Raw genomic sequence first — 27,125 nt, 5'->3', positions numbered from 1 at the left:
CGACACGTAGTATTAGGGGATCGGGTGTCACAAACCGACACCTAGCATTAGGGGATCGGAGTGTCACGTTCCGACACAAGAGGAATAAAGAGAATGAATCTTGAATTATGGTAATATACTCAACTTAAAGAACCTTTTTCCCAAATGAGTATGGTGTGGAGGCTTGAGTCCTCATGGGTGCGCTTGGTGTTGTTATCAATGATTCTTGTACTTGTTGTTGCCACCTGTTAAGTATTTATGGTTGATTTTATACTATTGTTTAATATATATCGATTTCTATTTTGAGTTGGCCGATGATATCTACTCAGTACTTGTGCCTTGTACTGACCCCTACTTGTATTTTTCTTCATTGTTATTTGTGGAGTGCAGCAAACGTACCATCGACTTCAACTCAACCGCAACTCTAGCCAGACTTCAGCATAATCAGATTTCAAGGTGAGCTATTATTCCTAACTCGGACTAGATTCTTTCCTTCGCGTCCTGATGTCTTGAAGTTCGGACATGGACCATCTCTTTTACTGTTTTAGTTTCTTAAAAACTCTTAGAATTAGAAATTTGAGGATAGATGTTCTTGGTGTGATGACTTCCAGATTTTGGGAATAATAGTTGTTGAATTTTAGAAGTTATTTAATTGATTTTGTTAATGAGTTTTAAGTCTTCCGCATTATATTCTGTTTATTATGGTTGAATGTTGGGGTTAGATTTGTTGGTTCGCTCACATAGGAGGATAAGTGTGGGTGCCACTCGCGGCTCGTTTTGGGTCGTGACAATCATAGAGGAGCTGATGTGGCACCTCTCTATGACCTCCATATCAATTTCTTTTTTTCCTCCTTTTTTATTTTTTTTCATTTCTTTTCATTAAATAATTTGTTTATTAATTAAAAAATTCATTCATATTTATTATTCTAAATATACCTAATAAGTTACAACAAAACCTCCATCTATTTACATTCCCTACTTAAATAATATGTCTTTTCAACTTATTTATAATTATTCTTATGGTTTACACAAACTATAAATAACAACTATCTATGTTCAATCATCATTCTCATTTTTTCTCATTCTTACTTTTTATTAGTATAGTTTTTTCCTCTTTTACATTTTTTTCTTCATCTTTTTCATCAATCATGTACTTAATAAGTTCACCATATGATCTTCATATTGATAAAGATCATAGATATATTCTTCAAGATTCATCAAATTGATGTTCGCATTAGTTCGGTACAAGTTTATGAAAATGAAGAAGATCATAATTATTTCAAGATTTCATCAAGAAGATGGTCATATTAGTAAAAAAGTTTGAATGATTTCCCAATATTTTGAAAATTAATTCATTCATGTATTGTTTTGATTATATTTTTTAGTTAGATATGTAATTTCATATTATTCAACAAAAATTAAATTATGAAACTCTACTAATTAACACATTAGAAAGCTCAATTAACATTATTTTCTTCATTTTACTTTGCTTTTTTTCTTCTTCTTCTTCTTCTTCTTATTATTATTATTATTGTTGTTGTTGTTGTTGTTGTTGTTGTTGTTGTTGTTGTTATTATTATTATTATTATTATTATTATTATGTGAATGAATGAAGATGAAAAGTTATGTAGTTTTATTTTTATGTAATTTTTTCATCAAGTTCTAATTAATATTTTAATTTTTGTCACAGTTGAAAAATATAATATTGCACATGATACATTTCTTATAGCTATTTCATATTGATGTCCCTAAAAAATATATGATGCAGTTTATCATATTAAAATATAGTCATAGACTAAACAAAAAATAAATTAATCATTTTTTAGTACTTTTAAAAAAATTAATGAATAAATAAATGATTTAATGAAAAGAATGAAGAAAAATTTTTCCCTTAGTCACATTAATTATATTAAAACTAAAAATTGTAATTTATTTAACTTCTCTTAATTATTGAAAATGAGAAACATAAAAAAAAGTGATGTGACATTTATCTTCTCTCTATTGACCTTTTTTCTTATTTAAATTAATTAATTTTTGTAAAAGTAATTTACTTAATTAATTAAAAATAATTTTTATTAATAGAGAAACATTTACAATAAAAACTTTTCACATACTACTTTATTAGGAGTAAATAATAATCATCCATAACTCACATCAAATTTCCAATCCTAATAGGTTAATTTTTCACTTTCTTTTCCTTTTTTATTTGATCTTCTTCTGATTATAATTTTAGAATAACAATTTTTAAAAAATATTTTAAGTTATTTTCTCTTTATTATGTACTTACAACCAATATATCTATTTACATATAAAGTTAGAAATAAATAAGATGATGTGGTACATTTCTATTACCTCCGATCACATTTATTTTTTCTCTAAATTATTTAGCATGTTTTTTATTTTTCTTCACCAATGTGATATTGTAAAATATATTTTCAAAATTTCCTCTTCAAATAATTACTTAATAGTATTATTTTGCATAATTAACATTTTTTTTTATATATGTAACTTCTATTTTTATTTGTTAATTGTTAATTAATAATATTCATGACTTCAAAACCTTTCATGTGGATAACCCCCTAAAGTAATTAATGTGCAAGTTATATAGTTTTTCTTATCTTACTTAGTTGCTACAAGTAACAATTTTAAAGAGATTTTCTATAGAGTTTTTGTATTTTATTAGTATTTTTTTATATATTATAAATTTATAAGTGTTTATTAACAGTTTGGTATATTGCAACAGTTGCTTTTTTTTCGTTCTGTAATAATAATTATTGTGTTGCTATTTTTTTTTTAAATATTGAATGTTTGCTTTTCATATTAGATTCATGTTAAATTAAAAAAAATTAAGTAGAGTATATTGTTAGTTGAATAATGAAAATATGATACTCCTATTGAATTGCTTATGTAGTGTTGACATGATATCTCAATATACTGAAAATGATTTTCACCAAAATTAAAGTCAACCTTTTATTATTTTACAAGCAATAGATTCTAAAAGATGTAACTATTTTAGATATGATAAGCATGACTTGAAATTAGTTGTATATTTCCACTCTAGGAATTTCATTCACATACACACACACACACACACACACACACACATATATATATATATGATATGTTTTCTAATTTCTTAAATTATTGGTTATCAATTTATTTAGAGTAAATTTTATCATTAATATTTTTTTTATGAACACTGTATAATTTAACTCCCTCCTAAAATATAATTTAGAATTTACTACAGCCGCATAAACAAAAAAAAGATTTCATGAAATTATTTTTCTTTCTTTACATGTTTCTAAAGATAACATACCAAATAGATTTTAAACAAAAAAATTTATTCATAAATCTAATAATGTATGCGCAAAGCGCGGATATGTTAACTAGTTGATATTAAATGAGTGTAAATATATCACTCATCAACACCGCTAACTCAAACTTTTATTTTTCCTCGAGTAAATCAAGAACACATTAAACTTAATAAGTGTGTCTGCAAAAGTACTCAATGAGAGCTAACATGCAACTTTCCTAGCAAGACTATTTCAATAACATGTTATCCTCAATCATGATAAAAAAAAAAAAGCTTCAAATAATGACAAGCTAGTCTCAAAACAAACTAAAACTCACCTTAGCTTATTGTCTAACGCAAGAACATGTTTCAACAAATGCATTCAAGTGCCCTCACATCAAGAAAAAATCCATGCTCTCATAAACCAATTCAACAAAGGTAATAGGAATCAATGCAACTCTCACTCTCTCAAAAAGAAACACATGCAAGCTTTGTCTCATAGGTTTGCCCATATTTTTCAATCATCATACATCCTAGTTCATACAAAATCTCAAAAGTATTTTAGGCATGGGGGACAATAGGTGGAGACATAAAAGATGCAATTTTAGAATTCTTTTAGAATGGGCAACTCCTGAAGCAAGTGAATGCCACTAACATTGCACTTATTCCAAAAGTGGAGATACTAGAGTAAGAAAGTCAGTTTAGATGAATAGCTTATTGTAATATTACTAACAAATTAATCTCTAAATTGATTTGCAAGGGAGTCATAAGTCACTTAGTAGCAGACAATCAAGCAGCCTTTGTATAATGAAGATCAATGATCCACAACATATTGATATGTCATGACCTATTGAGACATTATAATAGGAAAACAACTCCTAGATGTTTGATGAAGATTGTAAAATTTTGTAAATCGGAATAGCTAGTATTAAGCAAAGAAACTAAGAATAGTTAATTTTGGAAAAAACAGGAGAAATGTGGAAAATTTCCTAAGTATAAAAGTGAGTTTTTGGTCATTTTCAAACGGCCAAAACTTCAGCTCATGATGAGTTAGGGTCAGTTCTTTATATGGTTGGATAGACCTTGAATAGATCTTTCCAATGTTGTCGAGTTTACGTATTTTTGATATCGTATGAAGGAGATATGCCTATTGGAAGTTGGGTTGTTGGATTGAGGAAAATCCAAATTTGAATTTTAGTAAGGGTAAAGTGGTCTTTTCACCCTACTATTTTCTAATTTGTTTTAAGGTTTTATAAGAGGTAAAACTAAGCCTAAAGTCAGTTTTAGAAATTGAAATACGCTTAGGGTTTGGTAGATTGACAAGAGAAGAAGGATAAAGGAGAAAAGGCCAAGAATTATTCAAGAACGCTAAGATCTTCAAGTAGAATTCGTCGTGGGTGATCCCTATAAGGTATGTGAGATAGTTCTATGTTGGGTTCGTTCACCCACACACCAACATGTTTAATTCAACGAGTTTTGAATAGACTGGTTGATGAGTATTGAAGTTCTTGATGAACAATTATTGAATTCTTATTGGTTGAGTTGTAGCATATTCTAGTTGATTGGATTCGTATTTCTGGGTTGTTTTTGGGTCTAATCTATTGGGTATTAAGGCTATTAGTGATCCTAAGTGGTTGGGGTGATATCCATGGAAGTTTAGAAGGTTTAGAGATGAAAAACAGAGATAAAAAGTCAGAGGTCCCATCTGAAAGGCCTTGGGACGCCACGCCTACAAGAGCCCCACTGAACAACCTCTATTTGATAGGATCTGGCGCGGCGCGCTAGCCAGAGTGCCTCAGACTAGAGTCCATCCGTTAGGATCTAGCTCCCCGCGCCTTTTGGAGCGCCAAGGTCACCTGGATACCCCATTCTTTCCCTAACTAGTTCTCAAGCAATGTACACATATTTCTTAGTTGATTCCAACACTCGAAGGTAAATATAAACATCATAAAATCATCCTTAAACATGATTCATCAACCTTGAATTCATAATTCAATTCAAGGAAAGTTGGGATCTAAGTCAAAGAAGTTAAGAATTCAAGTCTAAAGTTATGAAGTAAGTTAAAGTAAAGTTTCTTAAAGTTTCAATAGTCTTATTTAAACATTTTGATTTCGTTTTAAGGATCAAGATATTCGAGTTAAAAAAGAGTAAGAGTTGACGTACGTCCTTCAAAGAAGTATAAGGGAACTAAGTATTCCCTAAAGAGTTTATTAATATCAAAAGTTTCAAGTCAAGTAAAGAGAAAAGGGTTGAGTTTATTTCTCAAAAGAGAATAAGGGAACTAAGTATTCCTAGAAAGTTGATAAATGTTTTTACATTTAAATTAAGAGGAAACTAAGATTTCCCAACAGAGTTTTGAAAAAGAAAAGGGAACGTTGATTCCAAAAGGGTTTTTTAAAGCTAAAAAGGGTTGAGCAAATTATCTCAACACAGAGGAAAAGAAGTTATTTTAAAAGCATGAGCTAAAGTATAATTGGGAGTAGCATTGAGCACTAATGCGGAGAAGAGAGTTTATATTAATTGAAGTCTCCATGTAAACCATGTATCCATCATGGGTTTTAACGGGTCATACTCTTTAGATGATCACATAAGTTAAGCCAGTGGATCCACTAGGTTGAGGATGTTTTATGTGATAGAAAAGTATAGGACAATTCTGCCAACGTGGGCGAGACGTTGTATCACCACTTAGGCTCATAGTGGTGGTTGTTGGTTAAAGAAACTCCCAGAGAGCTATATTACTTTCATATATCAGTAAAGTTGAGTTTGCTACTACAATTTCTTTGATGAATTGAGTTAAGTAGAGCCAAGGTAAGTTCATCTTATTCTCATCAAGCTTAAGTTGTTGTTTAGCATTCCAACTCGCATACTCGTACATCCAATGTATTGATGTCAGTTGATCTGCATCATAATGCAGACACAGGTAATCAAGATCAGCATCCAGTGCCTCATTGATCCAGTTTGAGCATCTAGAGTAGGTGGTGAGCCTCCTTGCTTCCGGGGGACCCTTTATTGCTTTCAATATTTTCCTTATCTAATGTTGAGGGGTTTGTCCCAACATTTATCCTAGTTATTATAGAGGTTTCATAGATAGATAGTTAGTTAGATTGTTTAGTTTGAGTCTCTTCTTATCTTACATTTCATATGTTCAAACATTGAGACTTAAGTGTCATTTTAGCCAAGATAATTATTTAAAGTATTTCTCACGAGAATGTTTCCAGTTTTGTAATAGAGCTAAGTTAAGTCTTCCGCTGAGTAAGTAATCGAGACCAACGGGTCGCTCAAAATCAGCAATGTTCATTGGGTGTCGGCCACGTTTAGGTTTAGGCTCGGGGCATGATAAAGATAAACCTAAGAAAGGCATATGACATGGTGAATTGGGAATTTCTAAAGGAAGCTTTGCAAAGGTATGGATTTCCAGCAAAATTCATCATCTGGATCATGATGTATGTGTCAACTCCAAAGTACACAGTCAAGAGAAATGGGTAAGCTATGGATATTTTGAAGGAAAAAGAAGATTGAGACAAGTAGACCTTGTATCTCCTCTATTTTTTTTACTAGTGATGGAGTAGCTCTCAGGGCCACTTAAAAACATGTCCCATTTGCCGGATTTCAATTTTCATCCTATGTGTAAAAATCTTAGATTGAATCACCAGATTTTTGTAGATGATGACTAGATGATCTTCTGTAATGAGATATCAAATGTACTTCTAGAATTATGGAGGCTTTACTACATTTGAATGCTACCACTGGGCTTGTGGCCAACATGGACAAGTCAAGTTTTTTCTTAGCAGGTGTGATTGGACTGATGAAGGAATAACTAGTGGTTGTCACTGGATTCACCCAAGGAGTTTTTCCCATTGGATATTTGGGACTCCCACTCACATAAAAGATGTGGGGTAAGTTGGAATGTCGTCACCTAGTTGAGAAAATAACAAGCTGGATAAAGCATACTTATGCATATAAACTCTCCTATGCAATTCATAGTTTTTGGGGCTCAGTGTTCATCCTGCCGCAAAGTGTAGTGAAAGAGGTAAATAAGAAATATAGAGAATACTTGTGGGGAAGTAATGAGGTAAAAATGAAAGTATCCTTGGTTTCTTGGGAGAAAGTTTGTTTTCCAAAGAGGCAGGGTGGATCGAATATCAAAGGATGTGGTAAATGGAATGTGGCTTCTGATGGTAAGCTTCAGTGGCAATTGGCTATGAGAAAGGAATCACTATGGATGAAATGGGTGCATGGAATATGCATAAAAGCATATACAATTTGGTCACATAAAGCACTAGCTGATAGTAGTTCATATTGGAGGAATATAATTTTCCTGAAAGATAAGATGCAACACTGGTATACACAAGGCAATTTAACATTACAGTTAATGGGAGGTATTCAATTAGAAGCGGATATCATGATTTGATTGGCAATCAAGATAAACTTGAGGTAGCTGCGTTAGTTTGGAACTCTGTATCACTACCTAGACAAATGATTATTATGTGGTTAGCAATGCAAAAACAAATGGCTTACAAAGGAAAGACTACTAAATATGGAAATAAATGTAGAAGACAATAGATGTTGCTTATGTCAACAAGGTATGTTGGAGACACACAGACACCTGTTTGTAGAGTGTGAGTATGTTACTTAGGTAGGAGTTGCGCTGTTACAATGGGCCAACATCTCTATGCCTGCAAGAGAGTTAAAATCTTCATCGAAGTTAATTAAGTTGAAGTACTGGGAGAAGTTTAAAAAGGAAGTGATGGCTGCTATATGGGAGCAATGATATATTACATCTGGAAAGCGAGAAATTGAAAGCAATTTAAAGGAGTACACATACAACATGCTAACATAGTGAAGGAATGTACAAGAATACAAAACGAGCAGAATATTTTGGCAGGATTTATGTAATTAATTTAGAGTTGTTGAGATTACTCCTCAATATACCGTTAGAGGTACTGAGGATCAGATTCTTAGGTTGCAAGTGTTTTCTCTATTAATGGTAAATTCACATTAGTTGTCAAAAACCTTATTCCACTATGTATATAAGATAACTTATCTCTGTCACTATACTACAAATGATGAGATGAATTATCTCAAATGTATCAACCAAACAATATCACTATACTATAAATAGTGAGATAAATTATCTCAAATATGTCAACCAAACAAAATATCTAAATTTTATCTCAAAACTATTATACTTGTCCCTTAAACGAGCCCAAGTTTTCACTAGGGCATACTTGAATAATATTCATCTCTTGCACTTTCCCCAACTAAATAGTATTGGGTACAAAATAGAATACTGCAAAAGGCCCGAACAGAGTTTTGTTTTCGAGAGGACTTGTTTGAGTAGCCGTTGCTGGAGCATGACGATGGCTATGGAAGCTGAAACCCAGGAGTTGGTCACGCCAGGACAAGTATTAGGTAAAGCATCACAGTTGAAAGCTGGAAAGGGGGCTTACGTTTCAACTGAGAATGGCACTGTTTACGCCTCTCTTACCGGGTTCCGTTCTCTTATACCTCCGCATTCCGACGCTGTTGATCAGGTTTTGTTCCTCTCTGAATCCTACTGTTTTGCATTCTGTAATGTGGATAGAGTTGTTCATGGTGCAGTTTGACTGGTTTTTGCTAGATTAATGCTAAAAAGCCAATACATTGGACGAGTTTTGTCAGAAGGTTTTCCTTCTTCTCAGCAATTGTTCTCCACTGCTGAACTTGTGGTGCCACTAACACAATCTAACAGAAAGTAACAGAGATTATCTGATTTCCCTTTCTCCCTCGGGCCAAGTAGCAAAAGGGACGGCTATTAAGTGAATCCATATTTCTCTAAGTTTTTTTATGCTATTTGTTTTCTCAAGTCAGATATAGTTTGAAACTTGCAACTTTTTTCTTTTGCCAATTGGGTTTTTTGTTGTTATAACCTATAACCGTGGTGTACGGGCTAGTTTGCCTGCATCTACTAATTCCACCGGGATACCTCCATCAATCATCAACAACGAGTTAGCTATTCTAAGGGTGGGATAGGGGGCAGAATTTCTTTGAATATGTTCTTGAATTCATTGGTATTTTTGTATCTGTTGGGATTTGAACTTGGTACCTTTGGGTGCCAATTAGAATTTTCCTGAAAAGGTTAAATGCCTTGAACACTAATGAATTAGCTAAGAAAAACAATCTGGAATGATTTGATCCAAAAAGAAAAGAAAGAAGGCATTGTACTCCAATTTTCACTGGGTGTTTTACTTCATACATAACCTGATCAAAGAACTTTGTTTGTTCTCTGATTTCATTGATGTGAGATGGATAACTCTAGCAGATTCTTAAGAGCTTTCATACATGAGCATGATTATTTCAGTAATAAGATTTTTATTTGGAACATTAATCTATTGCTGTTGTTTTCATCACTTTCTGTTGTTTAAATGACAATATTTTCCTCTATTTTGCAATCTTCATCAGAGATCAACAGTCGAAGTTACTGGTCATAAAGCCCATGGAGCAGTTCCTAAGCCTGGTTCCGTTGTTTTTGCTAGAGTGAGTTTTCTTGGTTAAGACAATATAATGATAGTTTTCATGAATATCTGTGTTAACGTTTGTGTTACCCGAAATTGATAGTTGTTCCTTGAGTATGATAACACAGTCATCACTCTTTCTAGCAGTGCTTGCCCATCTGTAAAACATTGCTTCTTGTCTCAAAGACTAAGTGTATGCAAAAACAGCTACAATATGATAGTTTTCATCTTTTTTCTTTTTGAAAATTTTTAAGCTAGAGGTGTCAGATATTTGGTGCAAAGGCAAAAACTTTGGCATTTTTCTTTTTTCCTTCTGTCATTGGTTGAACATATGTGCTTTATTTTTGTCTTTTTTCTTTCCTAAATTACCGAGGACTTCACTAACTATCAAAAAAAAAAAATTCCCAAAACTTGACTAATTGCATGACTTTTTGTCAATTGTAGTTTATCTTGGGTACCTATGTTTTTGGTTCTTTCATTGAATGCCATTAAAGTGGAACATTATCAATGTGATATCATAATTCATGCTTTTATCTTCTCTACCATTTTCTTAGTAATTGTATAATTGTAAAACAACTTCAACCATTTGGAGACATGTCCCTGGATAGGAAGGTATGAAGGTCGAGGATTAGGGTAGAAGGGCAGTAGGTAGTCGAGTGGTGTCGCACTATATGTGGGAAAGGCTGGGGCTAGCTCCTCCCTATTAGTAGTATTTCATAGTCGCGTAGTTTCGTATTCTTCAATCTATATTACTATATGTTGCTTCAATTTCTGGATATCTTGCTATTTCTTATCATATTTCCTTGCAACCCTAATTCAGAAAACTTCTGAGTAGAGGTTCTATCAAAAACCTTATTCTACCCCCACAAAGGTAGGGGTAAGGTCTGCCTACATCTCACCCTCCCTAGACCCCACTTGTGAGATTACATTTTTTTTTTGTTATTATTATATAATTGTAAAAAAGAAAAGAGAGAGAACTGCGAATGTGCTTCCCTTTATGCTTGTTCCTTAATATTATCGTAGAACTGGTAATATATGCTCTTCTTTCAACCAGGAAGAGCAATAATGTAGAAGAAATAGAAAACGTAGGTACTAGTCTATACTACCTTTTTCTGCTTCAACTCATTCTTGATTGTGATATAGAGGTGTAGATTCTTTAGGTTAGAAAGATATCCTTCAAAATTTAATTGGATTTATGTAAGCAATGGACTTCCTTTTTTTATCATTATTTGATAAGTCATTTCTTTGGCCACAGTCTACAGACCTTTTTCAGACGATTTCTCTTTTCAATTAGTTGACTTTTTTTGACAGGTTACTAAGGTGATGGCTAGAACGGCATCGGCAGACATAGTGTGTGTTGATTCCAAATCTGTGCGTGAGAAATTTACTGGCATTATTAGGTGAGTTAATTTGATTTTCTTTTTCAATTGAAAATTGCAACAACAGGTTAGGGTGAATTTTGAAGTGTGATTTCATCAAGGGTTTCTCATTTGTCAAGTATTTTGGACAAAATGGCTGAAGAACTCTGTTGGGGCGTAATACAGAGCCTCATTTGACAGAATGATTGCTCTTCTAATGAAGTATGAGACATAAAGAAAATAGAATGTGCACTGGTGTATAACCGTTATTTAATCAGCGGTTATGGTGTAAGTTAGTTATATGAGAAGATAGGAGTGGTGTTTATGAAGGGTACTGATGATAGTTGGGCTGACAAATACATAGTATTAACAGGTTAATTTTCTTCTTTGAGAGGTTGTGTTCAACCTAATTTGATCATTCATGATAGGAGATAGATTAGGGCATGTTGTGGTATAGGTAGGGTGTATGATTGAGGCTCTATGTAGTATGTGGTCTTTGTAGACTTGCATCCCTGCATGCACTTGTTAAAGTATGAACCATATTGATGCAGATCATTTTACCGTGTTAAGTTTGCTTACTGGTATTTTCATGCTGATTCTCTAAACAATATAATCTTACCAACCACTCTAAGTATCACAAAGTGCAAAATATGGTTGATTTCCTTTAAATAATTCACGGGCTACACTTTGATTTGAAACCTCTACTCCATACAATTATAATGACTGAATTTTACATTGTTGCAATGATTACTTTGAAAACGGGCTTCATGTGATGACCATTGATCATAAAGTTACTGTTGTTATTATTATTATTTTTCTTTTTTCTTTCTCAAAAGGAAAAGTTGGCTGCCTTATCTTTTAGTTCAAAATTGGATATTATGTTGCGGGTCATGAATTATTCATCATGCAGTAAGAAAATGTATATAATACATGGTTATACAGTTCAATTTATTTGTGTTTCTAACACGTGTACTGGATATTCTATCTCTGCAATTTCATTGTCTGGTTGCATTGAATTAATTTCACAATCTGAGTGAAGTTGATGCTTAATACAAGACCTTCACAATAATCTTGTGTTAATAGCAAAGGGGACAAAGACTTGTCAAAAGAATAAATTGAAGGGGATAAAGAAAATTTGACACTCTAAATATCTTGTAGAGTTAATTCTTTTTTGGAGAAAACTTAACAAATTTGTTTAACTTAAATTTTTTGATACAAGAGTTAATTATTGTAGAAAAATGTAGTCCAGTGGCTATTGGTTTAAATTTAACGCTTAATTTACATCTTTGGAGACGTCAAACATCTCAGCTAATCTGTGAATAGTGTCACAGCAAGCAAGATGTATTTCCTGTTGTTACATAATTGAAGGTAAGGATGTTTTGATATGCTGTTTCCCTTTCCAAAAAGACGACCCCTTTGGTTAGTCATGTATGTACCATAAAGCCTATGACGACTCGTAAATTGCAGATCATTAAATACTGATTTTTCACTTTTAACACTCCTCGGATATTTGTCTATCTTAGTGCATACAATTCATATTGGGTTTCAATCTCCGCTTTTACTACATCTATTTGTTGAATCACAGCAGTTGATATTTTCAGATAGCACTATTTTACTTATAGAATCCCATCCTTTATCATGCTGACTTGCTTTACATGCTCGTTAACTGACTCTGCAGTGCGGCAAGATTTTGGCACAGAAAATCTGAAACTTTCTTCTGAATGAACAGGCAACAAGATGTCAGAGCAACTGAGATTGACAAAGTCGACATGCATTTGTCCTTCCGACCGGGTGATATTATTCGTGCATTGGTGGTAATTTTCTATTAATTTTTATGACTAAGAATGGAATAAACTTTTGAGTGTAGCTAATCCCCAAAAGCCGCCTAAGGCAAATGTAAAAAGCTAGTAATTATTGTCCAGGCAACTGAAGTAAAAAAAAGGTATGTGAAGAGTATAATTCTAAATTCAGAAGGCGTGCTGCATACAGTGCAGGTTAATGGGTTAATTGATAGTCGAGATCTTTGGTTGCATTTTTAGTCCATCTTCGATCAAAAGAATCATTACAAGCCATTGGGTGTTTACACTTAGGGGTCGTTTGGTGTGAGGGATAAGAATAAGTAATCCTGGGATAAAAGTTCGGTGTATTGTTTGGTTGCATGTTAGGGATAACTTATCCCACCATTTATACCATAGTGATGGGATAAGTTATCCCACTTACATGGTGGGATCCCAGCATAACTATCCCAGGATAATCCTGGGATAACTTGTTCCCAACCAAACGACTCCTTAGTGTTTGGGGAATCTTTGTTGTGATTTCCTGGAACTAAACTTGTTTGTAAAGTTTGTTGACTTGCTTCTTATTGAGTATAATTTGTTATGTTCTTTCTTGAAAAGCTATCACTTGGAGATGCAAGAGCATATTATCTGTCAACCGCAAAAAATGAGCTGGGTGTTGTATCTGCTGAAAGTGCAGCTGGTAAGGCTTTCTTCTCAACTATTTCATTTTGCTTTTCCATTTTCGGTCGACTTAGTTGATGCAGTTAAATTTGATTCAGAACATGACTGACTGGTTCTGAATATTGAGTATAAATGAAACACGTACTACCATCTTGCTCGCCAGAGTATTTTCACTTGAAATGATCGTTGTAAATGCAGATGATGAATTTACTTGCCAGAAAAGCATACGAGAAATTAGTCATTGTTACTGTGTTTAACAAAATCTAAATTCGTATACAAGCTTCATGTGATCTTTGATTCTGCAGACATTAAACATAGGACCTTGTCAAATAAACATCATACCGAGTAGCGTGGTATGCTAAATATCTAGTAAATGGAATCGGTCGACAACAAAGGAGGTTTCAAGTTCAACTCCTAGTATAGGCAAAGAAACACTAGGTGGTTATTTTCTCATCTATTTTTCAAAGCCTGGGTGAACAGAGAATTCCGGTACCTATGCTGATGGGGAGATAGCACGTACCCAGTGAAATAGTTGAGTTGTGCACAAATTTTCTCAAACACCATAAAAAATATCTAATTAATGGATTAATTAGAAGTTAAACCTCCTTGTGCAAGTATATTCCCAAATTTACTGTAGAAGTGGCTCCGCCTCCAGATTGACTTCAAGGAAAGAAAGGACCGGGCAATTCTGTCTGTTCTGGAGCTTACCTTATTATTAAGGGAAAAAAGCCTTTTCTTTTATAGATGTTGAGGTGAGTTAGGGGGAAGGGCCGCAGCTTAGGGCTTTTCATTCATCTAGAGAAAATTTGAATCCCAAAACCTCATTGTATGGAGGGGATAGTTGGCGTAAACCCTTCGCATTTCCATCTAAGTTAGGCACACAACTGCGATTTGAGATTATATAGTAGCCAGTTTATTTGCAGAAGCTACTATATTTATTTATAGGAAGATGTTATTTATTAATTTTTACATGTTTCAGATTTTCCTAGGGTTTGCATGGTTTAGGTTCTTAAAAAGGTGGTTAACAAACTTTGCAGGTGGTACCATGGTTCCAATTAGTTGGACAGAAATGCAGTGCCCTCTAACTGGTCAAGTAGAACCGCGAAAGGTGGCCAAAGTTGAAGCTTGAGTAGATCAAATCAGATTATGTTGCTCTTAACTGCAACCACAGGAGGAGGTGGGTGCAGGAGGCAGCTACCAAGCTTTTCTTTGCTCTTGTATTATACATTTAAGAGTTTGATAGATTTGCTCCTTTATTTTGTTGTGCGTTATACATTTTGTTAGAATGTAGAGGACTTTCTACTTTCCGCCCACCAGGGGCAAGTTTGGGGATATGATAGTGTAGGTCAAGCTCAGTAAAGTAATGTTTATTTTGTATTGAGCACTTCCATTGGACCATTTTTTAATCTGTTACATATTTTTTGAGATGTTACTAGTTCGTGATTGGAGGAGGATGTTATGAAGTAATGTCAAATGTGTTAGGGTTGTTTAGTATTTGAATAAGAAATAAGGTATTAATATATTAGTTTCGTATAATTTATATGATATTTGGTAGGTAAATAGGAAATAAGTTATTCATGTATAAAATTAACATGATGGTTGATAATTTATAAAGGCAAAATACATAAATATACTTGTTCTTGACTGTATGCATTCTAATTTTGGAGTACACAAATACATATTTGAATAAATAGATACACTCATCCCACGTGATTTTTCTCGTGTATTATGTCATGTAGGATTTATGTGTCTATTTGTTCAACTTAATATTAATTTAAGTATCTATTTGTACACATTCGTAGTTTGATGGTATAAATGTGATTTGAGATCAAATTAAATGACACATTTTTGTATGATGATATTTTAGAACTTGTACGATGAATAAGTTATGAGGAGATTATGTAATATTTTATGCAGGTTAGAAAGGCGGATAAATTGATACATAAATAACTTAAACTTGTGGTTTTTTTTTATCCAATAGAAACAGGGCATAAACCAAATACACTGAAATTCTAAATATTTTTTTATAATAAACATGATCAAACACACTCCGACTTCAATAATTCTAACAACATTTTTTTTAAAAAAGCAACTGACTTTTATGGCCAGACACTCACTTATATACCCATATAAATAGAGCACAGGCCCAACTAGAAGATATACAAAAATATACACTTGGATAAGAGAATGTATCTACATTCTTCTCCCCTCTGTATCTCTGATTGAATATTATTTCTCCTTTTTAATTTGTTAGTCTCATTTAAATATTACACGAAATTAAAAAAGAAAAAGTGATTTTTGAATCTTGTGATATGAAATTAAAGATATGTTAAATTTATTAAAATATTATTCAATTTCATAATCTTAAACATGTCATATTAAAAGTTAAAAATTTAAAAATTATAAAAAAAAACTTTTAAATTAGACTAGAAAAATTAAAGAGAGAGATAAGCCATATTTAGCTTCTTTTTTACCCCTTCCAAAACTAGAACTTACAGCCTTAGAGCGTCTTTTCTTCGTTGAGGCTTCTCTCCATTACCCTTTTTTTTTTTTTTTTTTCTATTTTCTCTAGTTTTTATTTGAAAGAAAGTTATGTGTCATGATTATAAAAGAAAGGTAAAAATTTATTTGTTATTTTAAATTTTCATTCTTAATTTTTAATTTTAACATGTGAATTCCTTACAAATAAGAACTTGGAAAATGGATAGAAAAGTAATAGAGAGGAGCCTTGTCCTCTGCTTTCATTTGACAGTATTTGATATTTTTGATCATATTTAGCTTTCATTTGACAGTATTTGATATTTTTTTGGAAAATATGATTGGGTAAGGCAAGATGCGAAGTGGCGAAAGAGAAGGACAACCACGCAACCAAAAATATGGCTCTCGCCCAACTCCAGTTGTCAAAAAATAATACTAGTAATTCTCTTCTCTTGTGCTTCAATGGCTTCCTCTATCTCACTTCATCAACACTCGTCTATCTATTGTCTCTTTTCTACTCCTACTCTTCGTTTTGGCAAACACCCACATCATATCATCTCCATCCTTCCATCATTTCGCAAGAATTTCCTCAAATTTCATACACGTACAACAGTACCGTTTGCTGTTACTGAATCTGATTCCCCCAAATCTCTTGAACCAAACCCTCAAACACTTGTACAGGAAATCGCTGTAAAAAAATCCATTTTATTTACTACTATTTGGTAACTGTGTTTCAATTGAATCCTCAGAGTTATGCTAATTTATGGATTATATTTTTCCAGGAGAGTTTTGTTCTACCTGCAGACTTTTTTTCGCAGCTTCCCAGTGATCTTCGCTTAGATGTAAGTTCTTCTTGGAACTTGGAACTACTCTGCAAAATAATATGGAAATGGTTTCATTATATTTATGCATGCTGGTTAGTGAGTAGTGATCCATGTGGGTTGGTTAGTTTTCTTTTCACTTGTTTCTGGAATTGAGGCTGTCGTTGCCTTATCATTGTTTTCCTAATATCCCAGGGATTAATTTTGTGTGACTTTTGAATTCTTAGGATGGTTCATTAAGAGGTCTAGATGTTTGGGTTTCATTTGCATTCATTGTTGAAGGCTGTGGGGTTATTTATCAATTTGGTTTAGTTCTGATGCATAAATTTTAAACATGGTGCAGCTGAATGATGCAGCATTTGATCTTTCAAATGGGCCAGTTAAAGTTGAGGTTAGTCACCCATATTTTTTCTGTTTGCAACTTCTTTACAATCCATTACATCTCAACCATGAAATTGATAAATCTTGGATCAGCAATTTGATTTGGTTAGTTGCACTATAAAGAGCTACTCGTTTACTCTCTATGTTTCAATATAAGTGTCTTAGTTTGACTCGACATAGACTTTAAGAAAATATGGAAAGACTTTTGAATTTGTGTAATCTACCAAATGTCCTTTGAATCTAATGGTCTTAAACGTGCCATGTAGAATGTTGGAATCAGAGAGTTACTAAATTTTAAAAAGAGGCATTCATTTTCAAACAAACTAAGAAGGAAAGTAAGACACTGGAATTAAACGGAGGGAGCATAATTTTTGATGGCTTAGCGCCAACTCTCCCACTGTTTAGGATGTTATTATCTGTGCTTTGAACTTAAATTATCCAAGAGATAGGAGTTCTGTGTTTGTCATCTTCAAATTTTGGAACCAGTGTATTATATGATCTGAAAGCAGATAGTTGTGTACTCAAGTTTCTTGTTCAGTAGGATACTTTATGCTAAAGAATTGCTTGTGCTGATTATGACTACAAAACCTCCTGTCTGAGATGACAAAAGCAAATGAATCTTGATAAGGGTTTCCATGATCACCTGCCCAGACATCTTTCTCAGAACTCTTCCTCATTTTCTGCCATGTTTGTACAGTAAAGAAACTACGAAGAGGAATCTTTGCAGGAAGTTAACAGAATATAAAAACAGAAACCATGGATTCTTGCGATGTGGTTAACAGTGAAGATGATAAAAGATGCAGTATGCTATATTTGCTGCTGAGGAATAAAGGAAACTACCTCCTAGAATATAAAAAATGTTTTCAAAAGTTTCATTAGCCATCGAACAAAATTTTTCTGTATTTCAGTTTTTGATGATATGTTCGGTATTCCAGTTTTGAACAAGTTGATAGTTCATCTTTACTCTTGTTCAGCTATGGTTGATATTAACTGGGTTTTTTCCGGTTTATGTAAATTTGAATTTTGAAGCTATCAACCCACCCTTATAACAGTAGGATGAAAGAAAGAAAAACTCACTGATAAAAGAACATCATAGATTGTTGTTTAAATCTTGCATTTGCAGTGTGGTGAAGAGGTTGGAGAGACATTGTTAAATATAAGTCGAGCATGGGAAATGGCTGATACATCAACGTCCACAGCTTTAGTGGACAAGCTGCCTTTATTGGTTGGCTCATTGACAGGCTCTCAAAAATCAGGCAAGAAAAAGCCTACAACTATGATACTTTACTTCTTGCCTTGCACAAGCAAATTGAGTTCCTTTTTCCACCTGAATTTCATTCTTATACTAGTTAGCATTTGGAAGGCGCTTGTTATCAGCTGGAAAAAGGTTCCAGTCCATGGGACAATATGGCGAAGGTGAAGTGCAGAAGGTACTTTATGGAATTCCCGTGCATCTTCTCATGTTTTAAAAGAATTCCCTAGATCATTCTAATATAGGAGTAAATGTCATATTTATGTAATAAATGGATTTATGCCTCTTCTTTTCATGTTGTTGCTTGTCTACTGCAAAGGAAACAGGGTCGGTCTCTCTACATATTTTTTTTTTTGTTCTTTTTGTCTTTTTTTCATGGACGCGTGCGGCTCTGAGTCAATGATGAAGGGGTTGATCTCTGTACATCCGCAATGGATTTTTTAGTGATTGAACTTACTATCGTATAATATCGATATCTAGGTGTTATTTTGGAGATGAGTTATAGAGGGGGCATGAAAGTAAATCGTTAGAGAGGAAACCTTGATAGGCTAGTTACTAGTAGACAGTTTTAATTTTTGGTGTAAACAAGAGTACATTGAAGACAGTTTCTATCACATGATTTAGAATCACTATAGACAAGTAACTTACTAGTCTATATGCTTTATTCCCCCTGTGATTATTACTTAGGAGCCCTTTTTGTTAATCAGTACAAGCTTGTTACCATTTCAAAATAAAAATAAAAGTAAACCCAGCCTGCCTTGCTTTATCCTGGAGTCAAAACATACATTAGCAATGATTGAGGCATCAATGGTTTGTCTTCCTTAAATGAAGGCTAATTGATGAGTGGATAAGTTTCCAATGATCTTTTTTAATCTCCCTGCTTGTACTTTTGACTTGTAAAAGCTACCCACAAGACTGGTGGGCCTTAACTCATGCACTTAGCTCCAATCTTTTATGGGATAAGCCCAATGAAGGTGGTATTTAATCTCCTGGCAAAAGCATTGAAAAGACGAAACAAATGATATTCCAACATTTTTTAAAGAATCCCATAGTGAACCCATCCATCTCAGGAGCTTTGTTCCCCATAAAATCTTTGGTCACACTTCCTCCTTCGAAAAGGAACATTAGATGAAAACGTTGTTCTCATCGTAAAATAAACGAATATTAGCATGGGATCAAGAAGGCCTCAAGCCCCCTTGTTCACCATGAAGTGTGGAATAATTATTTATTTTTTTGATGACTGGAGTGTCCGTGCCAGCTTTGGCGCACCTAGACTAATTCCATGGGATACTTGCCACCTCCCACCAGCAAAATGTACCATGTAACTCCGTCCACCAAGGCTAGGAGCAGGATAGCTGGGAAGAATCACTCATGTTTTTTTATCTCGGCTGTGTTTTGAAGCTAAGACCTTAGAGGTCTCAACCACTTCATTGACCACTAGGCCACACTCTTGAATGCCTGTAAAAGGTGGAATAATTTGGAAGTATTTCGTTGATAATTGTCCCCACTTCAGGGACTGTTTCCCCATTGATAACCAAGGTGTACGAGTTTGAATCTTCAGTGTGCATTGCCAGTTTATGGAAAGACTAGTATTATTATATCCTTGTTGTAGCCATAAAGCCATAGATTTTTGTCTCCAGATATCTCCCCTTGTTTAACAGTATCTTCCAGATTCAATTGTAACCCAGCCTTCTATAATTATTCATCATCAGGTAGGACTCTATTCTCAGCCAGTTTGTCTTCAATCAAAATTCCAGGGAGTGTCGGATTATGGGTGTGAAGGTGCCTAAAGGAATGCTTGTTCCATTTTTGCCCTTCAGAAGTTTCAATGTTGATGCGAAGATAAAATCTGGACTTCCTTGCACATCAAAAGAAACCCACCACGAGCCAATAAGTTCCACAAAACCCTCTGACTACATTCACATATGTTCAAATTTGAAACAAGAGTTGTTCTGTAACCCCATTGAATTGCATTGGATTAGAAGGGGAGAGTGATCAGAAATAACTTTTGGGAGTACGGATTGCTTGATGAAGCCAAAGCAATCATCCAATTCCATGGAGGAAAAAAATCTATCAATTCTAGATGTCTCCGTTGAATATGTGCTAGGGTACCAAGTATATAAACCACCAATAAGGGGAGATCGATGAGTTCCAAATCCTCTATAAATTCCGAGAACTACGTCATACTAGATGAGGTATAGCTTGAAGGTCTCTCATAAATGAATCTAGTGACATTAAAGTCACTACAAATAGTCCAAGGCCCTTCCGACTTCCCCCGAGCAGCAGTGAGTTCCAACATAAATTTTGCCTTGCATTGCTAGAGTTAGTGGCATGGACTTCGGAAATAACATAGGAAGAATTAGAGGGAATGTGTGGAATAGAGAAAGAACATTTCAGCAGACATGAGCTGAATCCCAATGTTGTATCTTGAAAATTCTTGAAGATCATGAAGCTCCCTAGTATGCACTCCTTGGATGTTCTTGGACTTGGTGCGAGTCAGTGGTACGCTAGAGAATTCAAGATCATCCACTATGTGCTTTACTTTGTCTAGACTATCCAGGATCGTATCTGTTAGAAGATGAATAGGAATAGATTTATACAATCCTATTAGAATAGGAATAGGTTTATACAATCCTATTTTGAGTAGAATATGAATAGAAATAGAAATAGAAATAGGAATAACTTGGTAAGGATTGTATTGTGGTGTTTATAAATAGGATCTCAATGTAATAATGTACACACAACAACAATTCGATAATGTTTTTCTCATATATTTCTCACATGGTATCAAAACCTCTACTATCTTTGTAGAAAGTCAAAGAACTTCCGCTGCCGGCGAGTGGATAATACCTATATATGTCGCCCGTCTAGCCAATAATTATGTTAACAAAAGTGACATCAATGATATATGCATGAACCCATATTCGAGGAAGAAAACTCAGCAGATGGGTCATCGTGCGTCAATTTTCGATGACTTTCTAGGAATGTTTTGTGTCAACCCCATATTCGTCAGTATTTGTGTAGCATCATGCTATCTTTCCAATGACTACTTTTTCATATTCAATTTGTGTAGCACACCGTGCCATCTTTTCAATGACTATTTTTTTATATCTGATTTGTGTAGCATCGTGTAATCATTTCGCTGACTACTTTTTTTCATTTTTAATTTTTGTAGCACCGTGCTATCTTTCTAGTGACTACTTTTTTTATATTTGATTTGTGTAGCACCATGCCATGCTTGTGGTGACTATCTTTCTTTGCATATCTTATTTGCGTAGCACCATGCATCTATCCGGACTATTTTTTATATTTAACTTGCGTAGTCCGTGAATTTCTAGAACTACTTTTTCATATCTGAGTTGCATAGCACTGTGTGTCTTTTCGATGACTCTTCGTCTTTCAGGTGACATCTGAGATCTGATCTGTGTAGGGTTGTGCCATCATTTCAACCTTACCAATATAATTTCTCTTATTCAGTAAGGTCTGCCATCATTCCGACCCTATCCATATTAATTCTCTTCTTCAATAGCTTCGTGCCATCAAACCAACTTTTCCTATATTATTTTTATTTCTAGTTGGGTCGTGCTATCATTTCAACCATACCCATATAATTTTATTTCATAAATTGTAGTGTTATCAAAGCCGCACTTTAAGCGTGCTTAAGCCTTGAAGCGAGGCTCAAAACGTGTTGAGCGCTTTGCCCCGCTTTATGTGCGCTTCAGTGTCGTCATTAAAGTTCTAAGGCAAAAGTTTCCTTGTCAATGAGCCTCTTATGAAGAAGTGATACTAAATAGTTGATATTTCACTTTATCATAATTTTTTTTCAATTTCTTTGGTCATATATTTGTCATTCGTGTTTATAATTTTTAGTCTTGGACTAAACATAAATATTTGTTTTCTTCTCTCTTTGCGCCTTGTTTCATTAAAGCCCACACTTTATTTGGGCTTTGCGCTTAAAGCTCCTACGAACCTTAGAGCTTTTTTGCGTTTTTCACCTTTGATAACACTGTTAAATTGTGACCTTTTTCAACCATCAAATCTAATATTCCTGCATATAAACATGTTCTATCCAGTTTTTCAATGATTTTCTTGTTTAATATCGACTCTTATTTTAATTCCAATATGATCCATATACTTTATACTAGATTTTAAGCACTTTCCGACAACCTTTGCATTGTAAAGAAGTCCATATGGAGCGAGTACATAATTTTGTTGCTTAGGGAGAGTTTAGTAGTCTTGTATGGCGATTGTGTTAGTCACTCTATGATCTGAAATCGCTTGTGCAAGCTTGGTTTGAGAAGTTCAACACCGTAATTTTATCACTCTGTGTATGCATCATATTCAGGAGAAGACTAAGCACATTGATATTGTTGTCAATTTTGTGAAGTCGAGTGATCAACTTGTAGATATCTCACCAAGCTCCTTATTGATCCTCATGTTAAATAAATTTATAATAAGCTAGCTACATGAACTATATGCACTAGCTTGTGTGGGAGTGTTAGAACATGAATAGGTTTATACAATCCTATTAGAATAGGAATAGGTTTATACAATCCTATTTAGAATAGAATAGGAATAGAAATAGAAATAGAAATAAGAATAGAAATAGAAATAGAAATAGAAAATAGAAATAGGAATAGTAAATAGTATCCTACTCCCTCTGTCCCAATTTATGTGACTTACTTTCTTTTTTAGCAAGTCTTAAAAAGAATGACACATTTCTATATAAGTAAAAAATTAACTATAAAATAGTCCCTCCGTCCACAATTAATTGTCATGGTTTCCTTTTTTAGAGTCGAACTATAAGAAATTTGACCAACATTTTGCGATGTATATTTTTATCATATTGATATGCAAAAAAAATGCAATTTATAGTTCTTTTCGTATAATTTTTGAATATCTAATTTTTTTTAAAAAAATATCGAATTAACCTAATCTAATTTAACTTTAAAAATTAGTCACATTGACTTTGGAAAAGCGCAACATGACAAATAAAAGTGGACAGAGGGAGTATTTATTTTACCTTTAATAAAACGATTCACAACCACAAATTTCTATCATTCATTTTGGACCACAAGTTTTAAAAGTGTTCCTTTCTTTCTTAAACTCTGTGTCGAGTCAAACTACCTCACATAAAATAAGACGGAGGGAGTATTTGTAAAGGATTGTATTGTAGTGTTTATAAATAGGTCTCAATGTATATAGGCATAGAGGAGTAGAAATAACTCAGTAGCTGTAAGATTCTGAGCTAGTAGGCTCATTTCCACCTCACCTTGTCATCTAGGAATGTAAGTTTGGCAAGCATACTAAGAATATGACTTAATGTGATATGTGTATCCCATGTGGAATAGGATAGTAGGTTTGGGTATATTTTAATTCTTGATCTATAGTTTTTAACGGTTAAAAAGATTTGTGGGACAAGAATGAATACTGAAGGTGTACAGACGGCTCATTCCTAAGGTTTTACCCACATTAACCTCTTCGATTAAAGTCACCTGGGTGAAATAAGTCATATAGCTGACAACTGTTGTCAGGCATAATTTCTTCTTCAAATGCCCCCTCCTTGATGTCATCAAAATATATAGTTGCTCTTAAAACTTTGGTTTGATCACTATAGATTGCTAAAGTTATGATAAAGACTGGAAAGTTGTTGTCTGCAAGTCCAGTATCTGGGGTTGATGTTGAAGAATTTAAGCAGCAAACCAGGATGTTCAAGGTACTAAATGGTATATGAATTATTTTTTCCAAGATGTGGTAATGCAGTTTATCCTAAAACTATTTCGCTTCAGTTTGGGGATCTTCAGGTTGAATTGACCTCTGGAAAGGCCTACACTGGAGCTGCCATTGCATTCATCTTTAGGTAATTGGTTCGTTTGAGCTGCAAGCCTCTGTATCTTTCATTCAAGGTTAAAACAAATTCTGTGTCTGCTGTTGGGAATACAGTTTTCTTTCTTGGGAATTGGGCCAAGGCATACAGAGCATACCGGAGAGCTCATTACAGTATGCAAATGACAATGCTTTATTGCTTGCTAAGGTAACGCTAGAAAATGGCTCATTCAGTTGATATTTATTTGTGTTAGTCTTTATGAAAATAGTTTTTTTGTTGCAGTCTCTGCGAGCATCTCTGCTTGTGATGTCCTATTCATCAACCGTTTTAGCTGCTTTTGCAATGGTGGGACTTATTTTACTTGGGGGACAACTTAAGTCGGAAAATAAGTGAGAAGTGTGTAAATCTTTGCCTCCTTTCTTCCCTTATATTATTTGTTTATTTCTCTCTTTATCTTCCTTCCCCACAGGCTGGCTCTTTTGGGGGAGGGGGAGCCACTTGGTTGTCTGATGGGGCTAATCACTAGGAGGTCTTCTGTGACTAAATAATGACTCTGCTGAAGCAGTTGAAATAATTCTACTTCTGATGGAATTATTCTGCTGTTAGACAACTATAAATCACTTACTTTTCTAGATTTTCTTTTGTTTCCTCTCAAAGTTACGATTCCACAGATGCTCATGATATCTTCAATGACAATATTGTGAACTTAGCCATTTTTTAAGCTTCGATTTTTTCTGTGTAGTCTGTAGTAGAACATTTGCACAGATTCAGGCTAAAAGTGTACTAATCTTTCTGGGAAACATATTAATACCTTAATATGAGCCTCAGGCATGGCGCCCAACATAAACTATGGTTTCAAAAGGTTCCTTAATCACTTAGGGACACTGAAACACTACTTCTGTGAGGGATGGGTAGTTTTATCTGGTACAACTAGCCTATAAACTTCCTTAAATGACAACATAAATGACCAAGTACAGGACAAAAAAGATTTTATTTAATAATGTCAACATTAAGTTTATAGAGATCATATCCTGTTGCCTCAAATACAGAATGTACAAGACAGAATAAAAAACTCTAAAACTTCTTTCTTAAACTTATTGTGCCTATAAAGTATAAAGCAGCGCAGTTAGACCTTTAACTTTGGGGTCCCAATTCATCAATCCTAACTTATATTAGTTATATAATTTGCACCTATGGATTTAAAACATTTTGAACTTCAAACTATTCTGTGTGTCTATCCTTGATAATTTCCATAAATCCTATTATGTTATGTATTTCAGGTTCTAAATTTTTGTCTAGCCTTAGTTGTAAAGTAGAAATTCAAGAAGATTGTCTCTGTATAGGCTACATTATCAGGCTAAAGAATGCAAAACTTTTAGGTGAACCATCTTCACGATACTTTCATGCACCTACACAAGGCTTGAATTTTTTTTGAATGGTCTACATCTATGAAAGAGATGTCTTACTATTGTCTCATGGCATATTGATTTTTCAATTTGTCTGTCTATCAAAAGAATTAACGTCCAGTGTCAATTTAATGAACTTGTCTGATTGGTTAAGTTTTACTTTAGTCCATCTTGTGAGCTGTTTGTCCCGGTGCACTTTTGTTTTTAAAAGGAGAAAAATTGAATACAAGTTCACAAAACCCGAGGATTGGCCTCTTGGGTTGTTCTTCCTTTTTACCACTCAGAGTGATTCTTGTACTCAATGTGGAAGTGTTTCACATATCAATATGTATTTCACTTGCACTTCTCCAGTTACGAATGTGGTTTCAGATTTGGTTGTCATTTCTTTAATCTATAGGTCTTTCATCTCTTTTGCTAGTTATATATATCGTGTTCATTTCTGTGCTTTCCTTATAAACTCATCATTTTTTTTCCCTAGGACATTCCTGTTACTGATAGACTAAAATGTGGATCAACAGACTGTTACTGGAATTCCAATGGTATCAGTAGACTCGGTTGGATTAACTAAGCATCTTACTTTAAAATGGTGGCCTCCTCGAATTTGAGTATAATAGAGGTTCTTTGCTCGTAGTTTCAATGTTGCATCCTTGCTTCTGGCTAACTGACTGCAAAGCTTGTTGAAAATATTATTTTGGCTTCTTGGTTCTTTTGTAAATTTTTGTTTTTAGGCCATGTCTTCTTCCAGTCAATGTATCAATATTCCTTGTGATCTTCTCGTGATGTGTTTCCTCAAGAGGGATGCTTCTTGAGGAATTTGGTTGTTTTGTGTTGTCTCTCTGTTAGCATAGAAACACTTGTCTCATATTGATAATGTCAAGTGTCTTATCTTTAGAACTTTATGATGTGCTTGTTTAAAAACCAATTATCAAGTGCGAAATTATATAGAAGATCCCCTTTAAGCTAAATAATTCCAATGAATTGAGTATGATTGTATGTGTGATAGCATCTATTATACTAGGGATATCAGTGAACCCCGATTATTGCAATTGCTCATGATTATCCTATTATTTTAGCTTCTAGGGTCTGTTTTCTTAGTTCAAGATTTCTCTTACTTAATGGAATCATTAAATGAGCAATTGATCTAAAGTGTTCAAGATTCCTCTTACTTAATGGAATTATGGAATCATTAAATGAGCAATTGATCTAAAGTGTTGATTGCAAGAATGTTGTTTGCAAAGCCACACTTGAGAAGGTAGGGTATGTTTTTTCTGTAGTGTGGTTGTAAATATTACTTTAGATTAGCTGATCCTTTTCTCTTTTTCTAATAGAAAATTGACAAGTGAGAGCATCAGATTGGAAGATGTTGGTTTGAGAGGAG

General features: G+C 33.9%; 2 protein-coding genes across 2 annotated transcripts; both read left to right on the top strand.

Annotated features, from left to right (window-relative positions):
* Positions 1-8,423: 8,423 nt before the first annotated feature.
* On the top strand, positions 8,424-15,014 carry LOC101246918 (uncharacterized). The gene is made up of 6 exons (XM_004237463.5): positions 8,424-8,805; positions 9,713-9,787; positions 11,077-11,165; positions 12,853-12,937; positions 13,520-13,601; positions 14,620-15,014. The coding sequence occupies exons 1-6, from the start codon at positions 8,626-8,628 to the stop codon at positions 14,709-14,711; spliced, it is 603 nt and encodes a 200-aa protein (XP_004237511.1). The 5' UTR covers positions 8,424-8,625; the 3' UTR covers positions 14,712-15,014.
* A 1,374-nt stretch (positions 15,015-16,388) lies between these two features.
* LOC101247210 (uncharacterized) lies at positions 16,389-24,997 on the top strand. Its single transcript, XM_010321523.4, has 10 exons — positions 16,389-16,750; positions 16,843-16,902; positions 17,225-17,272; positions 18,386-18,518; positions 18,616-18,692; positions 24,132-24,230; positions 24,304-24,374; positions 24,458-24,548; positions 24,624-24,730; positions 24,811-24,997. Exons 1-10 carry the CDS (start codon positions 16,523-16,525, stop codon positions 24,887-24,889), a joined length of 993 nt encoding a protein of 330 aa, XP_010319825.1. The 5' UTR covers positions 16,389-16,522; the 3' UTR covers positions 24,890-24,997.
* The last annotated feature ends 2,128 nt before the right edge of the window (positions 24,998-27,125 follow it).

Source organism: Solanum lycopersicum, chromosome 4, assembly GCF_036512215.1.
Source record: "Solanum lycopersicum chromosome 4, SLM_r2.1".
Lineage (NCBI taxonomy): Eukaryota > Viridiplantae > Streptophyta > Magnoliopsida > Solanales > Solanaceae > Solanum > Solanum lycopersicum.
This window is presented reverse-complemented; position numbering and strand designations above follow the sequence as displayed.